General features: G+C 37.4%; 1 protein-coding gene across 1 annotated transcript in view; it reads right to left on the minus strand.

Moving 5' to 3' along the window:
• Positions 1-22,529, minus strand: part of NPLOC4 (NPL4 homolog, ubiquitin recognition factor) — a 55,473-nt gene that overhangs the window by 11,207 nt on the left and 21,737 nt on the right. The window contains exons 9-12 of the mRNA XM_039346660.1: positions 21,077-21,163; positions 18,515-18,586; positions 16,685-16,811; positions 12,015-12,175 (exon numbers count right to left, since the gene is read on the minus strand). Coding sequence (XP_039202594.1) covers positions 12,015-12,175; positions 16,685-16,811; positions 18,515-18,586; positions 21,077-21,163 — 447 coding nt within the window. The remainder of the gene's footprint in view (positions 1-12,014; positions 12,176-16,684; positions 16,812-18,514; positions 18,587-21,076; positions 21,164-22,529) is intronic.

Raw genomic sequence — 22,529 nt, forward strand, 5'->3', positions numbered from 1 at the left:
AAAGCAATTCAACTCTTTTCTAATTATTACTTGCCAAACAGCTATAAATATGCCAACACTGCCAAGTTTTAACATTCTATCTGGTTAAGAAGGCTGTTTGTCACCCTTGTCTTTACACAAAGAAGCAGCTGTTAACCCTAGCTGGAAACACAGAGTATCCACTGACCTCTTCTTCTTACCTCACGGCATGATCAGTTAGGCATCTAGTGAAGAATGTAACTCTAGGCACAATTAAAAAAAAAAAACCCTCTCACAGATGTTTTATTGCTCAAACAAGGTTAGTTTGTGTGGTATAATGACATTTCCAATAATGACTGCAAAGGCCAGTGCTTTTAGACATTTAAAACTTCAGCAGGAAAATTTGGAGGAGAAGAAAGTTTACATAGCAGACGTACATATACACAGTTTCTTTTCATGGCCATGTCTCAACAGCATTTATTGTGAAATCTGGTCTACTTCCATAGTGCAATTAATCTTTATAGTGTTGCACAAGATTTTGTCCCACACATAGCAATGTTATTAAGCATAATATTTTAGGCAAGAGTTGTCTTTCTTTTAGAAACGCTCCCTGCATTTCTCCAAAGTGATACAATACCAAGCCAGCAGTCATGAGCAATTATCCAACAGGAGTGCTTTTTCCACATAAAGACAAAAATCAAATTCAGTGAAACCAATCTTGCTTATGCAGGGGAGATTTTGCCATGCCACCCATATAATTTGCCAATCTGGAATACATCTTTAAATCTAATGAAGTTCTAATATGCAGAAACACGTTTCCAGCACCTGTTCATCTTCATATTTTTCTTTGGGGAATTTCACATTAAGTATTTTTTTCTTTTTTTTTTTTAAAAAAAGAGCAAATTTCTAAAATCCAACTAAAAAAAATGACTGAATTTCAAACAAAATCTTTGTTCTCTCTGCTATAAAACAATAAGAGAAAACCTAGTAAATAAACCCAGACTCACAAGATGAAGAAAGAACCTATAATCCCTTGCTAATTATTTTAGCTATATTTTTGAAAGCTTTTTAGTGTAGTAAACATCAAGTACAGCAACCACAAGGAAAATATACTTTCTTTGCTAATTTGGCAGTTAATTATGATGCTTCCCTTTGTGAGCAATATGGAACACCACGTAAAGGATGGCATGAAGTTAAATCTTCATGTTAATTACACTGAGGAAAAAAAGTACATTGGGCACTATCTAACAAAATGAAATTCAATGGTGAAAAAAGTAAGGTTCTACATTTAGGCAAGAAAACCCAAATGTACAGGTATAGTATAGGGGATACTTTGCTCAATAATAGTAACTGTGAGAGGGATCTTGGAATCCTAGTGGACAATCACTTAAATATGAGCCAGCAGTGTGCTGCATCTGCCAAAAAAGCCAACACAGTGCTAGGGCTGCATTAACAGAGGGATAGAATCAAGATCGTGTGAAGTGTTAATGCCATTTTACAATGCCTTGGTAAGGCCACACTTGGAATACTGCATTCAGTTTTGGTCACCACGGTGTAAAAAAGATGTTGAGACTCTAGAAAGAGTACAGAGAAGAGCAACAAAGATGATCAGGGGACTGGAGGCTAAAACATATAAAGAACGGTTGCTGGAACTGGGTATGTCTGGTTTAACGAAGAGAAGGACAAGGGGTGACATGATAGCAGTGTTCCAATATCTCAGGGGCTGCCACAAAGAAGAGGGAGTCAAGCTATTCTCCAAAGCGCCTGAAGACAGGACAAGAAGCAATGGATGGAAACTAACCAAGGAGAAAAGCAACCTAGAACTAGGGAGAAACTTCCTGACAGTTAGAACAATTAATCAGTGGAACAACCTGCCTCCAGAAGCTGTGAATGCTCCAACACTGGAAGTTTTAAAGAAGAGATTGGACAGCCATTTGTCTAAAATGGTATAGGGTTTCCTGCCTGAGCAAGGGGTTGGACTAGATGACCTCCAAGGTCCCTTCCAACTTTATCATTGTTGTTGTTGTTATTGTTCTATTTGATCCCCTGCTGATTTTGTACGTTTGCCCACTGACAAAGAAATGATTAGTCTATAATTTTAATGGTAGGTTTATTTTAACAGCGAGAGACAGAATAACAACAACAAAAATCCAGAAAAACGCATTTCCAACAAGTTATAAATTGATTTGCATTTTAATATTAACTATATTTAATTATAATTGCATGCTCAATGAAATTGATAGCTCCATCAATTACCTCTTTAAAAAGGTCTCCTCTCCCCTTCCCAAATGGTAGATTTTGGTATGGAAAAAAAATTAATTTTAAATCAGGGGTATGTCTGTATAGGTGTGACATCAACTGCTTATGCTTTCTGGGTCTTAGATGCATTTATTCACCTTAGGTATATGCAAAATTCCAATATTTATTTCCTGGACAGTGATCTAAAGCTTTGGCTCATCTGCTGTTAAATCTTGCATCTGAGATCCAGAAAGGAGCCTTAGTGTCAATTATAGGTCTCTTGTAGCTATTGCTAAGATTTTGTAGAGATTACCAAGAAAGCTAGTGCCTTGCTGGATGGCTGGAAATTTAAAGAATAATAGATGATAGCCCCTCAACTACACAGTTCAGAAGCCTGAGAAAGTCTTCTCTGAGACACTTGTTTACATTTATACTCTCCAATTAAGCTATAGTTTAACCCCAAGTCTATTCCATAATATTTACAAATGAAGCAATCTGCAATTTGTAGGAAAAAGCAGTTATTTTCTGAAATGTGATCTTGCATGTGAAAGGAGGGGAGTTCTGCTCGCTTTGTATGTAGTCCCATTTGATGGCTGCATATTCATTGTTGATTTAACAGCATCCTTTATCTTATAGAATTCTATATACAGTGAGGGAAAAATACATTTGATCCCCTGCTGATTTTGTACTTTTGCCCACTGACAAAGAAATGATCAGTCTATAATTTTAATGGTAGGTTTATTTTAACAGTGAGAGACAGAATAAGAACAACAAAAAATCCAGAAAAACACATTTCCAAAGAAGTTATAAATTGATTGAATTTTAATGAGTGAAATAGATATTTGACCCCTTCGCAAAACACGACTTAGTACTTGGTGCAAAATCCTTGTTGGCAATCACAGAGATCAGAGATCAGGTTTTGCACACATTTCAGGAGCCCCACTCCTCTTTGCTGATCCTCTCCAAATCATTAAGGTTTCAAGGCTGACATTTGGCAGCTCGAACCTTCAGCTCCCTCCACAGAGTTTCCATGGGATTAAGGTCTGGAGACTGGCTAGGCCACTCCAGGACTTTAATGTGCTTCTTGAGCCACTCCTTTGTGTCCTTGGCCGTGTGTTTTGGGTCATTGCCATGCTGGAATACCATCCATGACCCCCATTTTCAATGCCCTGGCTGAGGGAAGGAGGTGCATGGCCCTATCCATCGTTCCTTTGATGTGGTGAAGTTGTCTTATCCCCTTAGCAGAAAAACAACCCCCAAGCATGTTTCCACCTCCATGTTTGATGGTGGGGATGGTGTTCTTGGGATCACAGACAGCATTCCTCCTCCAAGCATAGTGAGTTGAGTTGATGCCCAAGAGCTCAATTTTGGTCTCATCTTACCACAACACTTTCACCCAGTTCTCCTCTGAATCATTCAGATGTTCACTGGCAAACTTCAGGCGAGCCTGGACATGTGCTTTCTTGAGGTGCTTCTGGGTGCTGCAGGATTTCAGCCCTTCAGGGCGTAGTGTGTTACCAGTTGTTTTCTTGGTGACTATGGTCCCAGTTGCCTTGAGATCATTGACAAGACCCTCCTGTGTAATTCTGGCCTGATTCCTCACTGTTCTCATGATCATTGAAACTCCACGAAGTGAGATCCTGCATGGAGCCCCAGACCGAGGAAGATTGACAGTTATTTTGTGTTTCTGCCATTTGCGAATAATCGTTGTCACCTTCTCAGCAAGCTGCTTGGCAATAGTCTTGTAGCCCATTCCAGCCTTGTGTAGATCTACAATCTTGTCCCTGACATCCTTGGATTGCTTTCTGGTCTTGGCCATGGTAGAGAGTTTGGAATCTGACTGATTGATTGCTTCTGTGGACAGGTGTCTTTTATACAGGTAACAAGCAATTCAAATCAATTTATAACTTCTTTGAAATGTGTTTTTCTGGATATTTTGTTGTTATTCTGTCTCTCACTGTTAAAATAAGCCTACCATTAAAATCATAGACTGATCATTTCTTTGCCAGTGGGCAAACATACAAAACCAGCAGGGGATCAAATATTTTCCCCCTCACTGTATATGGAAGGAAGAAAAGATCTGGTTCCTGATTAGGTTCTTTTTAAAAATACTTATTTGCCTTGAAAACAGAACCTTTCTCAACTCCAAATAAGCAGTGAACTGATTCATTTAAGTACAAAAGCACTGTAGGAAAACTATTATTTCAATTACAGCACTTGGAGCAAACTGAATATGAGCCACTAAGTGTGCTGTGGCTGCAATAAAAGGCAAATGCAATTTATGCTACATCAAAAAATGTACGCATTCCAAATTTTCTTTATTCTACTTTGGTCTGACTCCACCTCTAGAATTGCATTCAGTTCTGGATACATTTTAAGAAGGTTTCAGAGAAACCGAAACAGATCCACTGAAGGGCAGTGAGGAAAACTAAGACGGACAGGACAGAACAGGATATAATGCCTATAAAGAGAGACTGAAGGAGTTGGAAATGTTTCAGATCAAACAGTTTTCAAATATCTTAAAGGTTGTCACACAAAGTTCAAGACTATGAGTTCTAGTCCACCAACCTAACCACATCCACACCCACATTGCTTTATAGTAGCAATCTGGGATAGGAAGGAGAAAAGGAGATGGACATATACTATAGAATTTGCTAAACCAGAAGAATCTTTAGCATCTTTAATAATTCTTGCAACTAAGTTCTGTATGTGACATCTCACCTAGGCTTTATCTTCAGATGTAATATCCATTCTACATTCAAAGCATTCATCATTCAGTAAGACCAAGAGTATTATTTAAAACGAGAATGAAGAAAGCTATGTAACCAAAAACATCCCACCGCCATTGAAATTATATGATGGAATGAAACCTTATGTACATGACTTCATATGGAAACTAAAGTCCAGTAACTGGCATTTCTTCAGGCCAGCATACAATGGCTTGAAGAAATGCAGGCTAAATCAATAGCAAAATTGCAAAAATCTTACCGAGTTTGCTTCTGAAAAGAGAAAACTATAGGATGGGCAAAGGTCTCCTTGCAATAACAATGTCATGAACTGTCTTTCTTTATTAACCCTAAGAACATCAGAAAATCAATAAAAATCTTTGCTCACTGCAAAGATGAATGATATCTTTCTGCTAATGCCAAAATCACAGTTATTCTTTTGAAGTTGGTAAGGAAACTGAGTCCTGCAAAAGCAGTAAACTTTAGCTACTTTGAAGGCTTCAAAGGATCCATAAAATTCAGCTGCCCTTTGGATTTTGGGGGGCATGATACATTTGATGGAATGTTGAGCCATCCCTGAAACAAGTCTGGGACTGGAACCCCAAGGTGCAGGAACCAACTTAAAGAGTACAATACAGCTGAACTCTCACAAGGGAGCCCAATAAAATGTGAATTAGACAGTGGAAAGTTAAACTTCATAAATTAACTAAACTCTGCTTCAGGAAGAAGGTATTCAAATACATAGAAACATATAAAACAAAGATGGTTCATCATAAATTTCAAACTGAAATATATACAAAGTTTTAAATGAATTCACCATTCAGGGCTTCCAATAACTTCATTCCACTATGTTATAATCAATGGGAATATATGTTAAAAAGGAACACCAAATACCTATATGTTCTGTTATGCTAAATATAGATGATTTTGCATACGGTCCTTGTCCCACAACTCAAGGAAATCTCCAGTGATCACTCGATAGAAAGGAAACATCTTTTTCATATTACTAAGTACTGAAAGTAAACTGTTTATTTAAACTATTAATCTAGTATGATTCCTGATATTGGACAAATTTATGAAGACTCTGCTTGCACATCACACAACTGAAAAAGAAAAGAAGGCTCAGCGGTCATTTAAGCTTAGGTGCTATAGTTAGTCCTCACTTACTGAGTGCCTCGTGCAGTGACTGTTTAAAACTACCATTCCTCACATTTACACCAGTTGCAGCATCCTACATTTATCTGATTGTGATTTGCATGATTCACAACTGCCGTTGCATCTGTGACTGTCCCCATAGCATCCCTATCATGGGATTGCCATTTGCCAATTTCACAGCTGGCTTGTGACAGCAGGTTTAATATGGAAGATGGAAGTAAAATCTTAAAAAACATGGTCACTTGATTTTTTTGTTTAGTGACTGTGTGACCAGTCTCAAATGTGGTTGCTAAGTGAGGACTACTGGTGGCAACTGGTACAGAGAAAATAGCTATTTAGAATATCCCCTTTTTCTTATTTCCCAATTTTCAAACCAGGGTAAGCTTTTTCTCTCTCTGTGCTGAGTTTGAGTCAAAATTTAGTCAACAACCTTGCTGCCAATTCTTCCTGGTCTTTAAAAAGCCAAGATACTGTGGCTAAAAATCTAAAGGTGTTGCTAAGGGAAAATGTCCCATTTTACAGAATCAGAACAAGCCTGGGACTCCCACTTTTCCTATGTTTATCCTATTTAAAACACAGATTATTCATATGTTCTCAGAAAAACTGGCAAGATCAGTAAAAGGCTGTCAATGGAACATCAGTCCCCAGCCAAGTTCCACAAGCACACCATACAAGGGCGACTTGAAAAAGAGGAAGTTTAATATTTTCACTTTAAAACTCCTCTTCACTCACTGAGGCCCTATAGTTTATAATATTTTCAGCAACTTTTCTCAGCCATGTAACTTGAGCCCCAATATATGCTTCTTTGTAAGCAACAATATTAACTCAGCAACTCCATTTCAAATGTAAAGAAATAACAGACTCAGACCACATACCTCATGCAAGGCACAGGGTTTGTACAGGCACTGCTTCAAATCTATCTAGTTTTACATATATCATCCTTTTTCTGACCACAGGGAGCTTTCAAACCATCTGTTCTTTTACCCAGTTAGACAACATAGGAGTTCAATAGCTTCTGCTGTATTTAAACTGCTGTTAACATTGAGAGATAAATGTACTCCACATTACACAAACATTGGCTTCTTGGGGCATATCCAATAAATTTCTAAAAGCTCTTTTATGGGAATGCTACCCATATATACTGCTCTTCAAAGCTCTCAGGCACAAATCTTTCATTATTTTATAGAGGACCACTTGTGGTGTGTCTCGGAGAAATCTCCCAAGAGACAAAAATCTGAATCTCCCTGAAGACCTTCACCCTGGTGAATAATTTAATCTAAGTACTTCAACTGGCTTTGTCCCATCTCTCTTATCTAAATCTCCAACCTGGAATCAAAATATGTTCCTTAATCTCCAACAATGAATGGTTCAGCATCATGTATCCCTGATGTGAGGGTCGAAAATATCTCCTGATTATTATTAATTTACTTTTTAGATTTATATTGAAGTAAAAGACTTGTGATCAAGTCAGTGGCTTAAAACAAGCATTAGTTTCCTTTTAAAATTTTCATTTTTGTGTTTTCTCCGAATTGGTGCAATTCTCATATGTCTAAGTCCTATGCTCAGCAGTGTACAAGTTCTGCCCAATATATATCTTTAGGGATATACAGCTATAAAAATACTCCCCTGGAGAGTAGGAATTAAAAGTGTAAATCACTAAGTCAGATCAATTAAGCAAGATAACACTCATTGAAAGAACCCTTGTTTTACTACATTTTAAGAAGATTAAATCCATCAGAAATGCTTTAAAAACAAGAGCATCTTGGTGATCCCATCAGAAGACTGTAATCTCACAATCAGCTCAGTCTGCACATAATATTAAAGATTCAGCATATAAATTGAAAGAATCAGAATTCCAAAGAAGCCATGTTACAGACTAACATTACATCTTTGATGGTTTCCCCACTTCTTGGCAAAAGTATAAATGAAATTGGCAATTAATTCTCTTTCTGGAATGATACTACTACTGCATTATCAAAAATATTTGTATATTAAAACATATTAATTATATCTCATCAAATATTGACAATTTTGGATATACTTTGAACAATAGTAAAAAGGCATTACTCCAATAAAAAATTATTTAGATTAACAAGTTTCTTTGTTTTTAAAGAATAGGTTAAAGATTTGCTGCTTTAGAAAATATAGCATTGCAAAAAAATTCTAAATAGGTATCATATGAACCATAAGAATTAAGGCAGTTTTAAGAATTGTATTGCTGTGGTAAGAAAAAAAAATGCAGCCTGCCTGCAATAACGGACTAGGAATATTACTTTTATCTCCATTAGGGTCCTATCTTATGGATGTATAAAAGCCTTTTCTTGGCATAGCTTCCCCTCTTCACAATGACCACCCACACCTCACTCTTAGCCTCAGAGGCTCTTTAAACCCTTGTTTTGCATTTTATTATTTTGCACTTTGTTGCAATTCATGCTTCTCACCAGGTACCTTATAAGCATATTCCACACATACCACAAAACTATTCTGGCTAGCTGTGAGAAACCTGCAGCTTTTATTGCTGCATCATTTTGCTTCAGTGAACATCTCATCTAAGCATAATTGGGCCAAGGGAAAAAACAAACAAACAAACATTAGTTGAGGATTTAAAGTCAGCTGAGGGATGGCAGCAACTACCAAACACAAGTGGCGTTGTTAATTCTGAGAGCTTGCTAGGAGGCATGATGGAGAGCATCACATACTTCACGCTGAAGTTGAGCTAGCTCTTGAAAGTGATGGGGCACTATTACAAAAGGAAAAATTGAGCTTATACGAGAAAATACTGCAAACATGTCTTTCCATAGATAGGGTTGTACTATCTGTAAGCAGTGGGTGCAAGTATGCAGGCTCCAATTTTTCTTCAATCATATAGCTAACTATTCTGTCCTTCGCTTGACTTCTCAACTTCCATTTTCAGAGTTTTTGCTCTGGATTTGACATAGAATGTTAACAGCACAAAACTGCCAACAACCTCTGGACAGAGCTACCCTCAAGACCGATGGCTCTCCAAGATTAAGAAATCCAATTCTGATATGCATGGTACAATTAATAACAGAGACCATTTATGCTACTCTAGGGAGGAGACAAATCAATAATGTCATCTTTGAAAGCATGGAGATGATTAGGTGGAATTCCAAAACCCAAAAGAAGGAAACCAGAAGAGCTGCTGAATTGGAAAGAAAAAAACAAAATGGCACCCTATGGATTTATTAGTTCTGGTTAGACCTGATAGGATTAGTGCAGTGGTTCTCAACCTTTCTAATGCTGCGACCCCATAATACAGTTCCCCATGTTGTGGTGACCCCCAACCACTTATACTTCACCGGGTGCCAGGGGCGTGGCCAAAGAAAAGGGGGAAAAATGGCGGACAGCCTTGTTTGGCGACCCCCGTGAAATGGTCATTCGACCCCAAATGGGGTCCCGACCCACAGGTTAAAAACCACTGGATTAGTGGTTATATATCAACATAGATTCTTTCTAAATTCTGAGAGGCTGGTACTGTGTTTACTTCAAGGTCATTCATATAAGAGAAAGATCATTTTGGGGATAAAATACCTCAGCTGAGGAATTTGACACAATATCCTAAATGCAAATTCAGTGAATTAAAAATGTGCAATATTTTAATCCAACTGAAAAAGACATCAAAACCTGAAGATTTAATAGGCATTGAATTCTTAATGGATGTAAAGCCTCTTGGAAGTGCCAATAAGCAAAATTACTCAAAACTATATCACTAATCAGCAGAGATCTGGTTTGGAGTGGAAAAAGAAATTCACAAAAACAATTTAAATCCTAGAATTTAAAAAAATGACAATCCCAATTTGAATTCTACATCACTTTAGCCACTCTTTGCTTTTGATGAAGCTGAGCTGAGATGGCGCAGTGATTAGAATGCAGTACTGCAGGGTACTTCTGCTGACTGCTGGCTGCCAGCCGTTTGGCAGTTCAGTTCTCACCCGCTCAAGGTTGACTCAATCTTCCATCCTTCTGAGGTTGGTAAAATGAGGACCCAGATGGTTGAGGGCAATATGCTGACTCTGTAAACTTCTTAGAGGGGTGTATGTAAAGCACTGTGAAGCAGTATATAAGTCTAAGTGCTTTTGCTATTGCTACAGCAGTTCATTTCGAAAAGATGCTACCAGACTCCTCCTGATTTATCTATCAAGCATCACCTGAATATCTGTATTTTATACTCAGAAAAATATGTGTTTTTTAAAAGAAATACTTTATTCTATTATTGTGTGAGCTACGTGTCCAACACTATTCCATTTACAGATAAACATTTTACATTTTTGGTCTTTCTTCATGAAGAGAAAAATGCTGGGAAGGAATACTTTGTATTTTAAGAAAAAGGGATCAAGTTATTTGGGAAAAGAAAAAAGTAGAAACCTATTTCAGACCAATATATCTACCCAATCAGAAACTGCCAGAATCCGGTACTCTAGTAAGTTATTATATGTATAAGAAACTCTTAAATTACATATTGAACAGTTAATTAGGGCCTTCAAGAAAAGGCTATGACAGCATATCAAAGCTCTGGGCTGTCTGCCATCATGTTATATATTCACCCAAACATACATAGTGCTCTTTTTTAATTGACTGAAGCTGAAAGAAGCAGAAGTAATTCACTGACTAACAGACAATAGCTTTCTCATAGGACAGCGTTTCCCAAACTTGACCATTTTAAGGCATGTGGACTTCAACTCCCAGAATTCCACAGCCAGCATTGCTGGCTGTGGAATTCTGGGAGTTGAAGTCCTCATGCCTTAAAATGGTCAAGTTTGGGAAACACTGTCATAGGAAAAGGGAAAGCTACTACTATGCGGGCAAGGGGATGGGATGGGGACGGAGGTCAGAAGAGTTGGAGACTAAAAGAGAGATTTCTGGAAAGAAGGATAGCTGGAAAACAAAAATGGCTTCTAGGCAGCATTAGCTATGAAGGTTTCTTGGTTCCAGGAAAGCCGGAATCAAGAGTTGGTGGTGGTCCCAAAACATTGAAGAAAAAAGACAAACAACAAGAATGCCTTCCTGGCAGAAATGGCTTCCAAGAAAGACTAAAGAGCCAGAACACCATCCAAGAAAGAATACCAGGTAGTATAATTAACTCCTTGCTTAATTCTAAGTAGGAAAGGAATATAGAAACAGCACTTCAGACATTTCACCAACATTACAGACCGCACTCGTATATTTATTTAGAAGAAAAGAACCTTTAGTATGCATGGCCGGGTGCACATAAAACAGACTGATGTTTTATGACTAACAGGATAATGGAGTTGGAAGAGACCTTCAGTATCATTTCAGACAAATGGCTGTCCAATCTCTGCTTAAAAACCTCCAGTGATAAGAGTGCCCACAACTTCTGGAGGCAAATTGTTCCACCGATTAATTATTCTAACTGTCAGGAAATTTCTCCTTAGTTCTAGGTTGCTTCTCTCCTTGGTTAGTTTCCATTCGTTGCTTCCTATCCTGCCTTCGGCTGCTTTGGAGAATAGGTTGATCCCCCTCTCCTTTGTGGCAACCCCTGAGATATTGGAACACTGCTATCATGTCACCCCCTAGTCCTTCTTTTCCTCTTTATCACCCTAAGGACTTCGCACTCCTTGTTAGAAAGGAGGGAAGTAGAAGGGTGGAAGAAAGTAAATTTGCTGTAATGAAGAACTGCTTGAAGTGCTTTCCATGAATGAAAGCAAAATTAAGAACTTGCCTTGGTTTGCTAATAAAAACAAAAATAAAAAAGCACAAAGTTGTAAGCTGTGAGTTGGACCAGATCCCGTTAACGTATGAAGCCCTCCTGAATCAAACTACTCACTCTGTCCAGATTTTAAGTAACTGAAACTGGCTTTGGATTGTAAGATACTGAAAACTACAGATAAACCATATATATTTACTACTCTTCACAGAAGTCATAGATTAACAGAGATGTAGGTTATGAATATTTACCTTATAGAAGACATCAGGCACATATTGTTCACTGCTTGATTCTTTTGCATAGCCGAGTTCTGGAGCATCACGGCATGGCAACAAACATTCATCACGCACTAGAGCCATGCACTGATTAGATACTTGGTAGCCCTCAAAGTGAACTTGGTTGTCAGGACCCCCTGAAAAGAGATATTTTAAGAAGAGAGGTTTGAACATGCCTCAAACTGCTAGATGGGTTATCTCTGATTTTATGAAGAACATGTTATTTCATTAAGAAATTCAGCATCAATCCAGATCTTATTGCCCAGACAGCACAGACTTTTTCTAAACTTTGGACCTTAAAAGTTTTCAAATGATGAATGATATAGCACTGTCCAAAGGATTCACCACGTATAGATTTTTTTAAAGGATAAATTGTTCATTAGACAATAATATACAGAGCATGATATATCATGTTTCATCATTCCCAAAAGATTAAATAAACTGATTCCTTGTGTATTTTTTTTCTTACTGTGAAGTAGATTTTATAAAGATAGCACTGAGCACTGTATCCTTCCCAATTCTTCTACAACCTCTTCACCATACCTTATCTACGATCAAATGGGCGTTTATAAACATTACAGGTAGTCCATGCTTAGTGTCAGTAATTACACCTGGAATTTCACTAAAAAACATGGTTATAAAATGCAATGTCATTTGACTACACCACTTAGTGACTGCAATCCTGGCAGTCCCCATTGCTGTCATTTCTATTTGTATTCTTTATTATTTATACTATAATAGTCTTTATTATTTATTTGCCACCATACTCCCAAATTTTAGTTGTAAGTAGCTTGCAACTAAAAACCAACTTATTCAAATACAACAGTCCAGAAGAGCAAAGCACAACAAACAAACCAAAACTGATACCAGACTAAAAAAGGACTCCACAATCATCTATATTCAAAGCCTGGGAGAACAATCAGATCCTCAGTAATTTCCTGAAAGACATAAGGGCAGGAGCCACACAAATGTCTGGGGGCAGATTGTGGCGCAGGGCAGAAATTGCAACTAAGAAGGCTGGCTTTCTGTAACAATGCATTTTTTAATTGATGGGACTCAGAACACCCCATTCTGCTGGACCAAACCAGATGGGCAGAGGCAACTGGAGATCTCTGAGATTAGCAGGCTCTATGCCAGGAAGGGTTTTAAGATGATAACCGGCATCTTGAATTGCCCCCAGAAGCAAACTGGCAACCAGTACAGCCTGCAAAGCAGCAGGATCATATTCCCATAATGTGTTGCCCCTATCATCGCTTGCATCACCCTATTCTCAAGGGTGACTAAACATAAAAATATTTAGTCTACATAAACATTTTAAGTAATAAATAAAACCATGTAGTCATTTACCAAAAAACAAAAATAAACACCAGACCCTCAATGATTCATGTTTCTGTACTAGTTCTTCCTAAATCTTTGAAAGTTTGGACAGCAAGTTAAATCATTCCACTGAAAGACAGAATTGTTTAGGCTGACAGAATTTTCCTATATTTACTTGTGTTTTAATTTGTGTGAGCTTTTATCGGGTTAGAAATCAAAGGCAGAGTTTGCAAAACTGCTTTTTGAAATATAACTCATTTCATATTACAAGTTTCGCCTCTACAAAATCAATTTTGAGTCAGTGACCTTATTATTCGTGAAGCTTATACACAAGTGGGCATAATCGAGTGTCAAGTGGTACCCTGTTTATAACACGGGAATTGCTCCTCCTCCTGCTCCTCTCTCTCCACTCCTAAAATCAGGTGCTATACTCAAGATTTGAAGATGTCCAGGGGAAAGAGGTCATCTTTTAATTCTGCTGACAGGAGCGGTTCTGACATGAACTCAGTGGGTTGAACGAAAATTTCCTAATGTTTTTGTGGTCTCTGAAAATGGTATCCCTCTTTCTATCTGCAAGAGCTCAGTTTTCTTTAGTCTCTAACATATAAGCTGCTACCACTTATGCTTCTCAAATTAACAGTGCTGATTATGTCATTTGTGCAAAAACCAGCTGTAGATAGTTGCTCATTCTTCTTATGTTTATCCCCATCTGTCTATTGCTGAAAAAGTGAACAAAGTGCCACATGCAGCCCAAATTAAGGGCAGCTTAGTTAAAAAAAAGCATAATAGTAATAAACCCTAATATTTAATGTAATGTGATAAACACAGAGTCAAAGATTCTGGTGTTATCCAATTTGTCTACTTCCATTTTATACAAAGAGATCATTTGTAATATTCCTAAAAGACAATTTTGCATTGGGCGTATAAGGCAAATATAGCCTTTGGAGTAAATTGCTCTATAATGATGTGACTCTAAAACAGCACCAAGAGGTATTAAGGCAACTGCAGAACCCCAAAATCTAAAATATTATTGTAAGTATTTCTAACTCTGAGAAATATCACTTAATTAACTGCAAATAAAGGTTGAAAGTGCAGTGACGGCCCTGAAGTTTCTACTCAGCTGCTGACAAGCAAGTAATCTAGTGACATGGATTACAATGTTTCAGGAAGCACATTATATGACAAACATTTCATTAATTAAAAAGAATCTTGTAAGAATTGGCCTAACAGAAAACCAAGCATCGTGAGAAAAAAATCCACAAAAGTATTACCATCCTCTTCTGTCTAAATCTCGTTTTGTGAGGGAAGGATAGAAAATCTTAAGTTTGGGCAAGCAAATCACAATGGTCAAATGTGACTTTCTGTTACATCCTTCTATTATTTCTGTCCTGTTTTTCTGAGTATCTTTGAATGATCACAAAGCATGTATTACTAGTGCAGAAGCCATTACAGTTCGCCTCAAGTTAGCAACTGGAATACAGTATTCATTCAAGATATCTATGGAGATTCTCAGTCATCCAGGTCATAGTTGTCCCCAAAGTGCTTTTTCAAAAGGCAACTGGACTTGGTTTTTTCTTGAAGACATTTCGCTTGTCATCCAAGAAGCTTCTTCAGTTCTGACAGTCAGAACTGAAGAAGCTTCTTGGATAAGAAGCGAAATGTCTTCAGGAAAAAACATGCTTTGTGATCATTCAAAGATACTCAGTTGCCTTTTGAAAAAGCACCTTTAGTATCCTCATTTAAGATTTAAAACAAAATTCTGCTGTTGGGTTTTCTTAGAGAAACCAAAACAGAAGAACAAAGGTAATTAATAAAATTAATCAATTAAAGCACACTAATTGAATGTTTTACTGCATAAGTTGTCAATGTGTATTACTATCATTTCAATGGTACCGCTACAAAATTAAATGAAATATTGAGTACCTGCAGACCATGATATTTTAAGAAGATACAGAAGTACTAATCAGATATGTATATGTGTGGATTTTTTGTGAAGGAAAAGCTTTACCCAAATAATAAGGGTTACCACTCTTTTTTGCTCTGCAGTTCCTCTAATTTTGAAAATCTTGTGGATTCTTTGCTTTTGGGGGGGGGGGGAGGAGGGAAGAAAGAATGTATCTGATTGGTCAAAATAAAAAGGTAGGAACTGCTGATAGAGAGTACAATCGGGTGAAGCTAACCTTTTCTTCTACAGATGCAGAAGCACATTAGGATCCATAGCAGTACAGTCCTCAATTTGTAACAGTTCATTTAGTGACCATTCAAAGTTATAATGGCACTGAATAAAGTGACTTATTACCATTTTTCACAGTTACAACCTCTGCAGCATCCCCATGGTCATGTTATTAAAATTCAGATGTTTGGCAACTGGTACATATTTATGATGGTTGCTGTGTCCCAGGGGTCATGTGATCACCTTTTGTGACCTTCTGACAAGCAAAGTCAATGGGAAAGCCAGATTCACTTTACAACTGAGTTACTAATTTAACAACTTCAATGATTCACTTAACAACTGTGGCAAGAAATGTATGTAACATGGGGCAAAACTCACTTAACAAACTCACTTAACAGACATTTTGGGCTCAATTGTGGTCGAAAGTCAAGGACTACCTGTATTTAGGTTAAAAATTGCAAGAGAGTAGATTTTGGAATTTAGGACTAAAGATAGTTGGATGAAAAATATTTAGTGAGGAATAAATTTCAACATAATTACAGTACAGCTTGCCAGTTAAAACAAGGTAACTTGTAGCAACATAAACTAGTAGAAGGAGAAAAGAATTTGTGTTATGAGAAGGCAAAAAAAAAAAAAAAAGATGAAAGTGACATCTGAAATCAATCACCAATTCATGTACCCTGGCAAGTTTCCTATATTTATATATTTCTAAATAGTGTTAAGTTGCCAATATCCAAAATAGCTATGCCAAAATATAATAAAATGGTTGATTGAAATCGTAGTTAAACACAGCGGGAATAAAACTACTAAAATAAGCCGTATACAGCAGTAACATAAACAGATTAAAAAGGCCTACAGGAATAAAAAACTATTTGCCTCGCACTAAAAATAACAGAATAGACAGCAGGTGGACCTCTTTATAGAACTAATTCCATAGCCAAGGAATTATTACTGAAAACCTCTGCTTATGTTTTGTCATCCAACATGCCTAAGCGTACCCTGACATTTTCGTAAGCAGAAAAGTCAGAATGTAGAGCAAAATACATTATGTTTGATTTTGAACATTTCTGGTATCTAGAAAACCTTTACCTTGGGGAGAAAGACAGACAAGGAACTCTTCAGGTTAAGGAGAAAGACTACAGTATTTTATTATTACCTGTAGCCACAACAGTCACAAACTTAGACCCAAAATGTCCATCTGGAGACAAGCGGCATATGTTTGGCTGCTGGTTCTGAAAATGCCCAGCTGTAATGCATTCTTCTGCACTAAGGAAATAGGCATCCTAAAGAGAAAGAGAAGACAACACAACACGGGCAAGTGCTTTTAAGGAAACCTAACATGATTTATTTTTTAAAAAAATATAAATTAATATCCAGCATAGATTTATCATCCTGGAAAAAGATTAGCTGGTATCAGGTGATCCTCATACCTAACTGTGCATTTTCATTACTTTGTAGTTTACTTTATCCTTACAATGTCCTCTGTATGTTTTCTGACAGAATAGAAGCAGCATTGAGATGAGGGAATTTGGTATGTCTTGATATGAGAAATTATAAGTAGAATCTGGGCTTTGTGTGATAGATAACTTAAACCAGCACATTAGGAAAATGAATTGGGAAATTAGGTTTGAAAATGAAAAGTAAATCAAGTTTATCTATCTGATTTCTAGTTGAGAACATTTAAGACCAAGTTTAAATAGTTACCCTTTCTATCAATGACAGGAATACACTGAAATTAAGATGGGTTTTCCAACTGCCTGACTTCCCAAGGAACCAAAACCTTTACACAAATAAAACTGCAAAGAGTTTTGATTTCACTGGTATCTGGTAGTATCTGTGGTAACATACTATCCACTTTAGACTTAGTTTTAGACTTGGTCTATATATTTCAATTTCATCAGGGTAGAAAAATGGTGACAAAAATAATTAAACTTTGTTGTTCAGTTCTGGTCTCAAAATAATGTCCAGCTAAGATTTTTATGAAAATATTATAGAAGATTCAACACTGGAAGGGCCAGAATTAGGAGAAAAAAAATGGAAAACTGGTTCGCATACAAAAACTGTAATAAAAGTGGGAAACATTTACAGTTATTAGACATTCAGGTTACTTTTAGGCGATAGTCTGTAGGTTATCATCATAATTGCACAAGCAGGCTTCAACTGACAGATATTATAAAGTTCAATCAAATGCATTATACAGATATGGTACAGTAATGTGGTGTTCTCAAAGCTAAAAATCTTTTTTTTAAAAAAAAATACAACAGGCAAGATGAGTGCTAATGAAAGTCTGTTTTAAAAAAAGTCTCAACAGGTGACAAGATTTGGCTCACCTCATCTGAGTTCAGAAACTAAGCGGCTTTAGGCCTGGTTAGTACTTTGATGGGAAGACCAGGAAGTCACAAAAAGCCACCTTGGAAGAAAGTAAACCATTTCCATATTTTTTGGGGGGTGCAAGAAAACTACACAGAGGTGTGTATATTGCCAAGAACCAAACCCAATTCAAATGATACTTTAGCTTTTTATTGAAGGGCAATGAAAATATGTTGTGACATATAACAGTGGTCCCTAACCTTTATGGCTTGGTGGCTTGACAGGGTGAAAGGGGAAGTGGTCTGTGCAAGTGGTGAACTGGCATGCCACTCCTGTGAGTTGCTGGCCCGGCGCACTTGTAGCTCAATTCACATGAGTGGCGGGTTGGTGCGAAAAGCCTGCTGCTCATGTTAGTTGAGGTGCGCGCACATGCATACGCACACCGGCCCATTACTTGTGCGGCCCACTTCCAAACCAGCCATGGCCTGGGGGTTTGGGAGCCCTCACATAATAGTACTAAAAATATGCTACATATTCCTTCTGTATGAAAATCCTACACTATCCATCACAGGATTCCTTTCGAACCCCTGTTCCTGACCATGAATTATGCGTATAGATAGATGATGCAATAATTGCTATAAAACCAGAAGCAAATTAAAGAGAAAAAAAATCTTACCTTGTTTCGGCTATAGCGAACAGTCCCCTTCCGTGTGTCCTCTGAAACCAGATCTGTGAATATCCAGCCAACCTTAAAACATAATATATATACATAATATATAAACATTTTATTACAAAATGTTGCCCATCCTAGTTAATACGATATGGTCTTAGTTATATAAATCCCTTAGTGAAATATGCTTCACAGCAGTCTGGAAAAAAAATCCTTAGCATTGCAGAACTCATTTGAATGTGTTTTATAGTGCCAATTGGTAAAGACCTGCAGCTTTAGGCTCCCTTATGAAAAGGTCTGCAGATTTCTGCATGGATCCTACTTCTCAACCTCCTTACAAAAAAGATATTTACTCTTCTGTGATTTACACTGTAAAGTCAAAAGCAGTTCACAGAGCTGCTCTCAAGATTCAAGTTTTATACTAGTTAAATTAAAAGGCACAAGTCTTGCCATTCAGATCTTTCTGGCTTAGCACCTATCTGCTTGCTTATGGAATCTGCCCAACAGGTGAAGATCTGTGAGGGAAGGCAAGTTATGGATCCCACATTTGAGAGAATATTGTCATTAGAGCTCCTACAGGGGAGCCCTCTGTTATGGCCTCCTCTTCTACAACACATTATCCCCAATGATGAGGCCAGCCCACCCCTATTGGTGGCTTCAGGGGATGGTAAAAACATGGCGCTTCTTCACAATTTCTGAGGGTGGAACTGAAGGAAGTTGGATGAATACTGACCTCATGGGTGCTTATCACAATTATACTTTATTTTGTTATTACATTAGATATATTAACCCTAATTACGGAAAGAAGAAATTGCTGGATTAACTGTTGTTCAATCCCACTTAATAAATATGTAAATAATGCTGTGTGATCAAAAGAGTGTGTTTTTGATTTTAAGCTCATTTCCACTTATCTCGCCTTTGGGTTCTTGTCAAGTTGTTACTTTCTTTTAATCACAGATTTGCTTTCTGTGAAAATATTGTTTTGTGACATAGCCCCTTGTGGCATTTTGTGATAGCACTGACAATACTCTCAAAATTCCAAACATTGGCAAAAGGTTGGCAACTATGGGAAAATAAACTTACAGCCCAAAAGAAAAACTTCACGTGTAGATAAAGATGTTTGCATAAATCCAAATTAATATTTTTCATGCAAATGCCCAAGCTCCAAGAAATAAAATCTATTTTATTTCTCTGGAGCAGGGATTAACAATATAAACTGCCTCCACGTATAAGAAAATTATTGATCTGAAAACTGATATGCCACAATTTTAAAAAATCACTGACGGTCTTTAGATAAAGAAAATCAAAATACAAGAGATAAAGTCTGCTCTATTCTAGTCATACTATCTCAACTATATTTTTTCTGATATGTATTCAGTAAGATGCCTTTTCCCTATCCTTGTTTCAGTGGTGCAATCTCACATAATTCTGAAATGGGACACATCCAAAAACTGTGAAGTAAGCACTGAAATAATAAAATTAAAACTACAGTGTATCTCCTATAATATATCAGCCCCACTCCAACTGTGTGTAATGTGAGCCTGCTTACTTTGTGCCACCCCCGTGCCCAATGTAAGCTTTCCTACCATCCAAAATGTTATCTATGTACTTGATCACCAAATAAGCCCCACTCTGGTCTAGAAATTGTATGCACAAAGTAAATCAATAAAAAACCCTGTGTGACACAACATGCTAACATTTGTGACTTAGTATAATAGGCTAATTAAGCATGGTTTGAATAGTGCAATGCAACAAAATTCATATACAACAAAATTTCATTTTAATGTATGCCAATTAGTGTACATTTAAAGTGACAATAAAGCTATTCTATTCTATTCTATTCTATTCTATTCTATTCTATTCTATTCTATTCTATTCTATTCTATTCTATTCTATAGAATAGACTATTCTATTGCCATGGTGACGCAGTAGTGCAAGCTATTTCTGCTGACTGCCAGCTGCCAGCAGTTCAAGTCCCACCGGCTTAAGGTTGACTCAGTCTTCCATCCTTCCGAGATTGGTAAACTAAGGACCCAGATTGTTGGGGACAATATGCTGACTCTCTAAACCGCTTAGAGAGGGTTATAAAGCACTGTGAAGTGGTATATAAATCTAAGTATTATTATTATTGCTACCAAAACCAAATTCATGCTTCTTATCAAGCTATAAACCAAAGTTTACAAACCACAATGACTAAGACAATGATAAGACAAAGATTTCAATATGTTGCTTAAAAACTGAAATATAACGATGGATGTATAATTTCAACAATACATAACTTTTAGAAATGGTTTTTTTTTATATTTAAGTATAATGGAGGTAGTTTTATTTTTTTTTTAATGCAGACGTGTTATTTCTTTTTTCTTCTTTGGATTTTTTCCTTTTTTCCTGCATTAGGCAGATAATTTTTTTGTCAGATAGCTTATTGTAAAATACTTCTTCTCTCTCTCTCTCTCTCTCTCTCTCTCACACACACACACACACACACATACTGGGTGCTTAGTAAGATTTTCTTCACTTGTATAAAGAAATTTTCTTTAGCATTTTGCCTCAAATGTATTTTTATACCTTTCTCAGGCCAAGTTTTGCAGCAATCTCATCCACAATTTCTGCTTTTGAGTCTTCCAGGAGCTCTAGACTATTTTGTGTACCAATCTAAATAAAAAAGCAAATGGCATTAGAGAACTAATTTTTAACAGGTAAACATTTAACATCTGAAAGGGAAAATAACACTATCCAAAATAAGCAGAAGAATGAAAACAGACAAGCTACCATATCCCATTTACAGAAGTTTCACCTATGCATATAACATGGTCTTATGTAATGTTTAGAACAGGGCTTTCCAAACTTTTCACCAACTGTACCACTTTTAGGATATGGCAATATTCGAGTACCACTTAGGAAGGTGTCAAAAACTTGATGACCAAAAAAAAAAAAAAAAAAAAAAAAAAACCAACCCTGTTCAAAGTTGCAATTGCACTGAAATGACTTATGACCATTTTTCACACTTATGACCATTGCAGCATGTCCAGGGTCATGTGATTTATATTTGGATGCTTGGCAACTGATTCATATTTATGATGGTCACAGTGTTCCAGGGTCATGTGATCCCCTTTTGCAACCTTTTGACAAGCAAAATCAATGGCAGGGCTGCTGGTGGCCAAGTGCTAAGGTGGGACTTCCCTCCCTCTTTCCCTGCCTCCCTCCCTTCCTCCTTCCCTGCCTCCCTCTTTCTCATGCCCACCTCCTTCTGAAGGAAGAATCTGAACCCCCCCATATTTTTTCTCTTCCATATATTCATCAAACAAAGAAAAGCCTCCAGAGACAGAAAAGACAAGCTGCTGAGTGAACTAGCTTAAAAAGGCACATTCCCCTTTAAGAATTAGCTACTGGCTAGAAAGGAAAGTTAAGGAGCGCAGCCAGCACTTAAGGAAGAAAAAAAATATAAATAAGTACTGGCTGCAGGCTAAGGCAGCCTCCCCAAATGCTCCATTCATAAGTAAAGGAATGCTACAGGCAAAATATATTCAGGAGAAAAATACTTCAAAATCTCTTGCAGCAAAACTTACAGCTAACAATAGCAGAGAAATAGAAGCTAACACGAGACACGAGCCATCATCCAAATAGAAATTGCCAAACACTGCTTAAGAACACAAAGCTCTCATTGCACAAATCCCAGAACATAAGAATCCTTCCATTCTCCATCTCCCTCCCTGTCTCACCTCTAGCTGATGCTACCTTTCTTCATTCCTCGTGGAGGGCAATCCCTCCCCTACTGCATTTCTTGCCTATTTGTTGCTGCCAGCACAGGTGGCTGGCCACAGAAGTTGTAGATCGGCTCATGGCCAGCCTGCTTGATCTCTCCTCCCCCCCACTCTCCTCCTACCCCTTCGGTGCAGCTAGAGCTGATTCTACCTCCTCCTTGAAGGCTGCTGATTTTTTTCTCTCTCCCTCTCCCACCCAAACTGCCTCCTTTTATAGCCTCTCCTGTCTCTGCCCCCCCTCCTTTCTCATGGGGGGG

The sequence above is a fragment of the Crotalus tigris genome, unplaced genomic scaffold (genome assembly GCF_016545835.1).
Source record: "Crotalus tigris isolate CLP2741 ecotype Arizona unplaced genomic scaffold, ASM1654583v1 scf7180000017551.9496454, whole genome shotgun sequence".
In the NCBI taxonomy this organism is placed as follows: domain Eukaryota; kingdom Metazoa; phylum Chordata; class Lepidosauria; order Squamata; family Viperidae; genus Crotalus; species Crotalus tigris.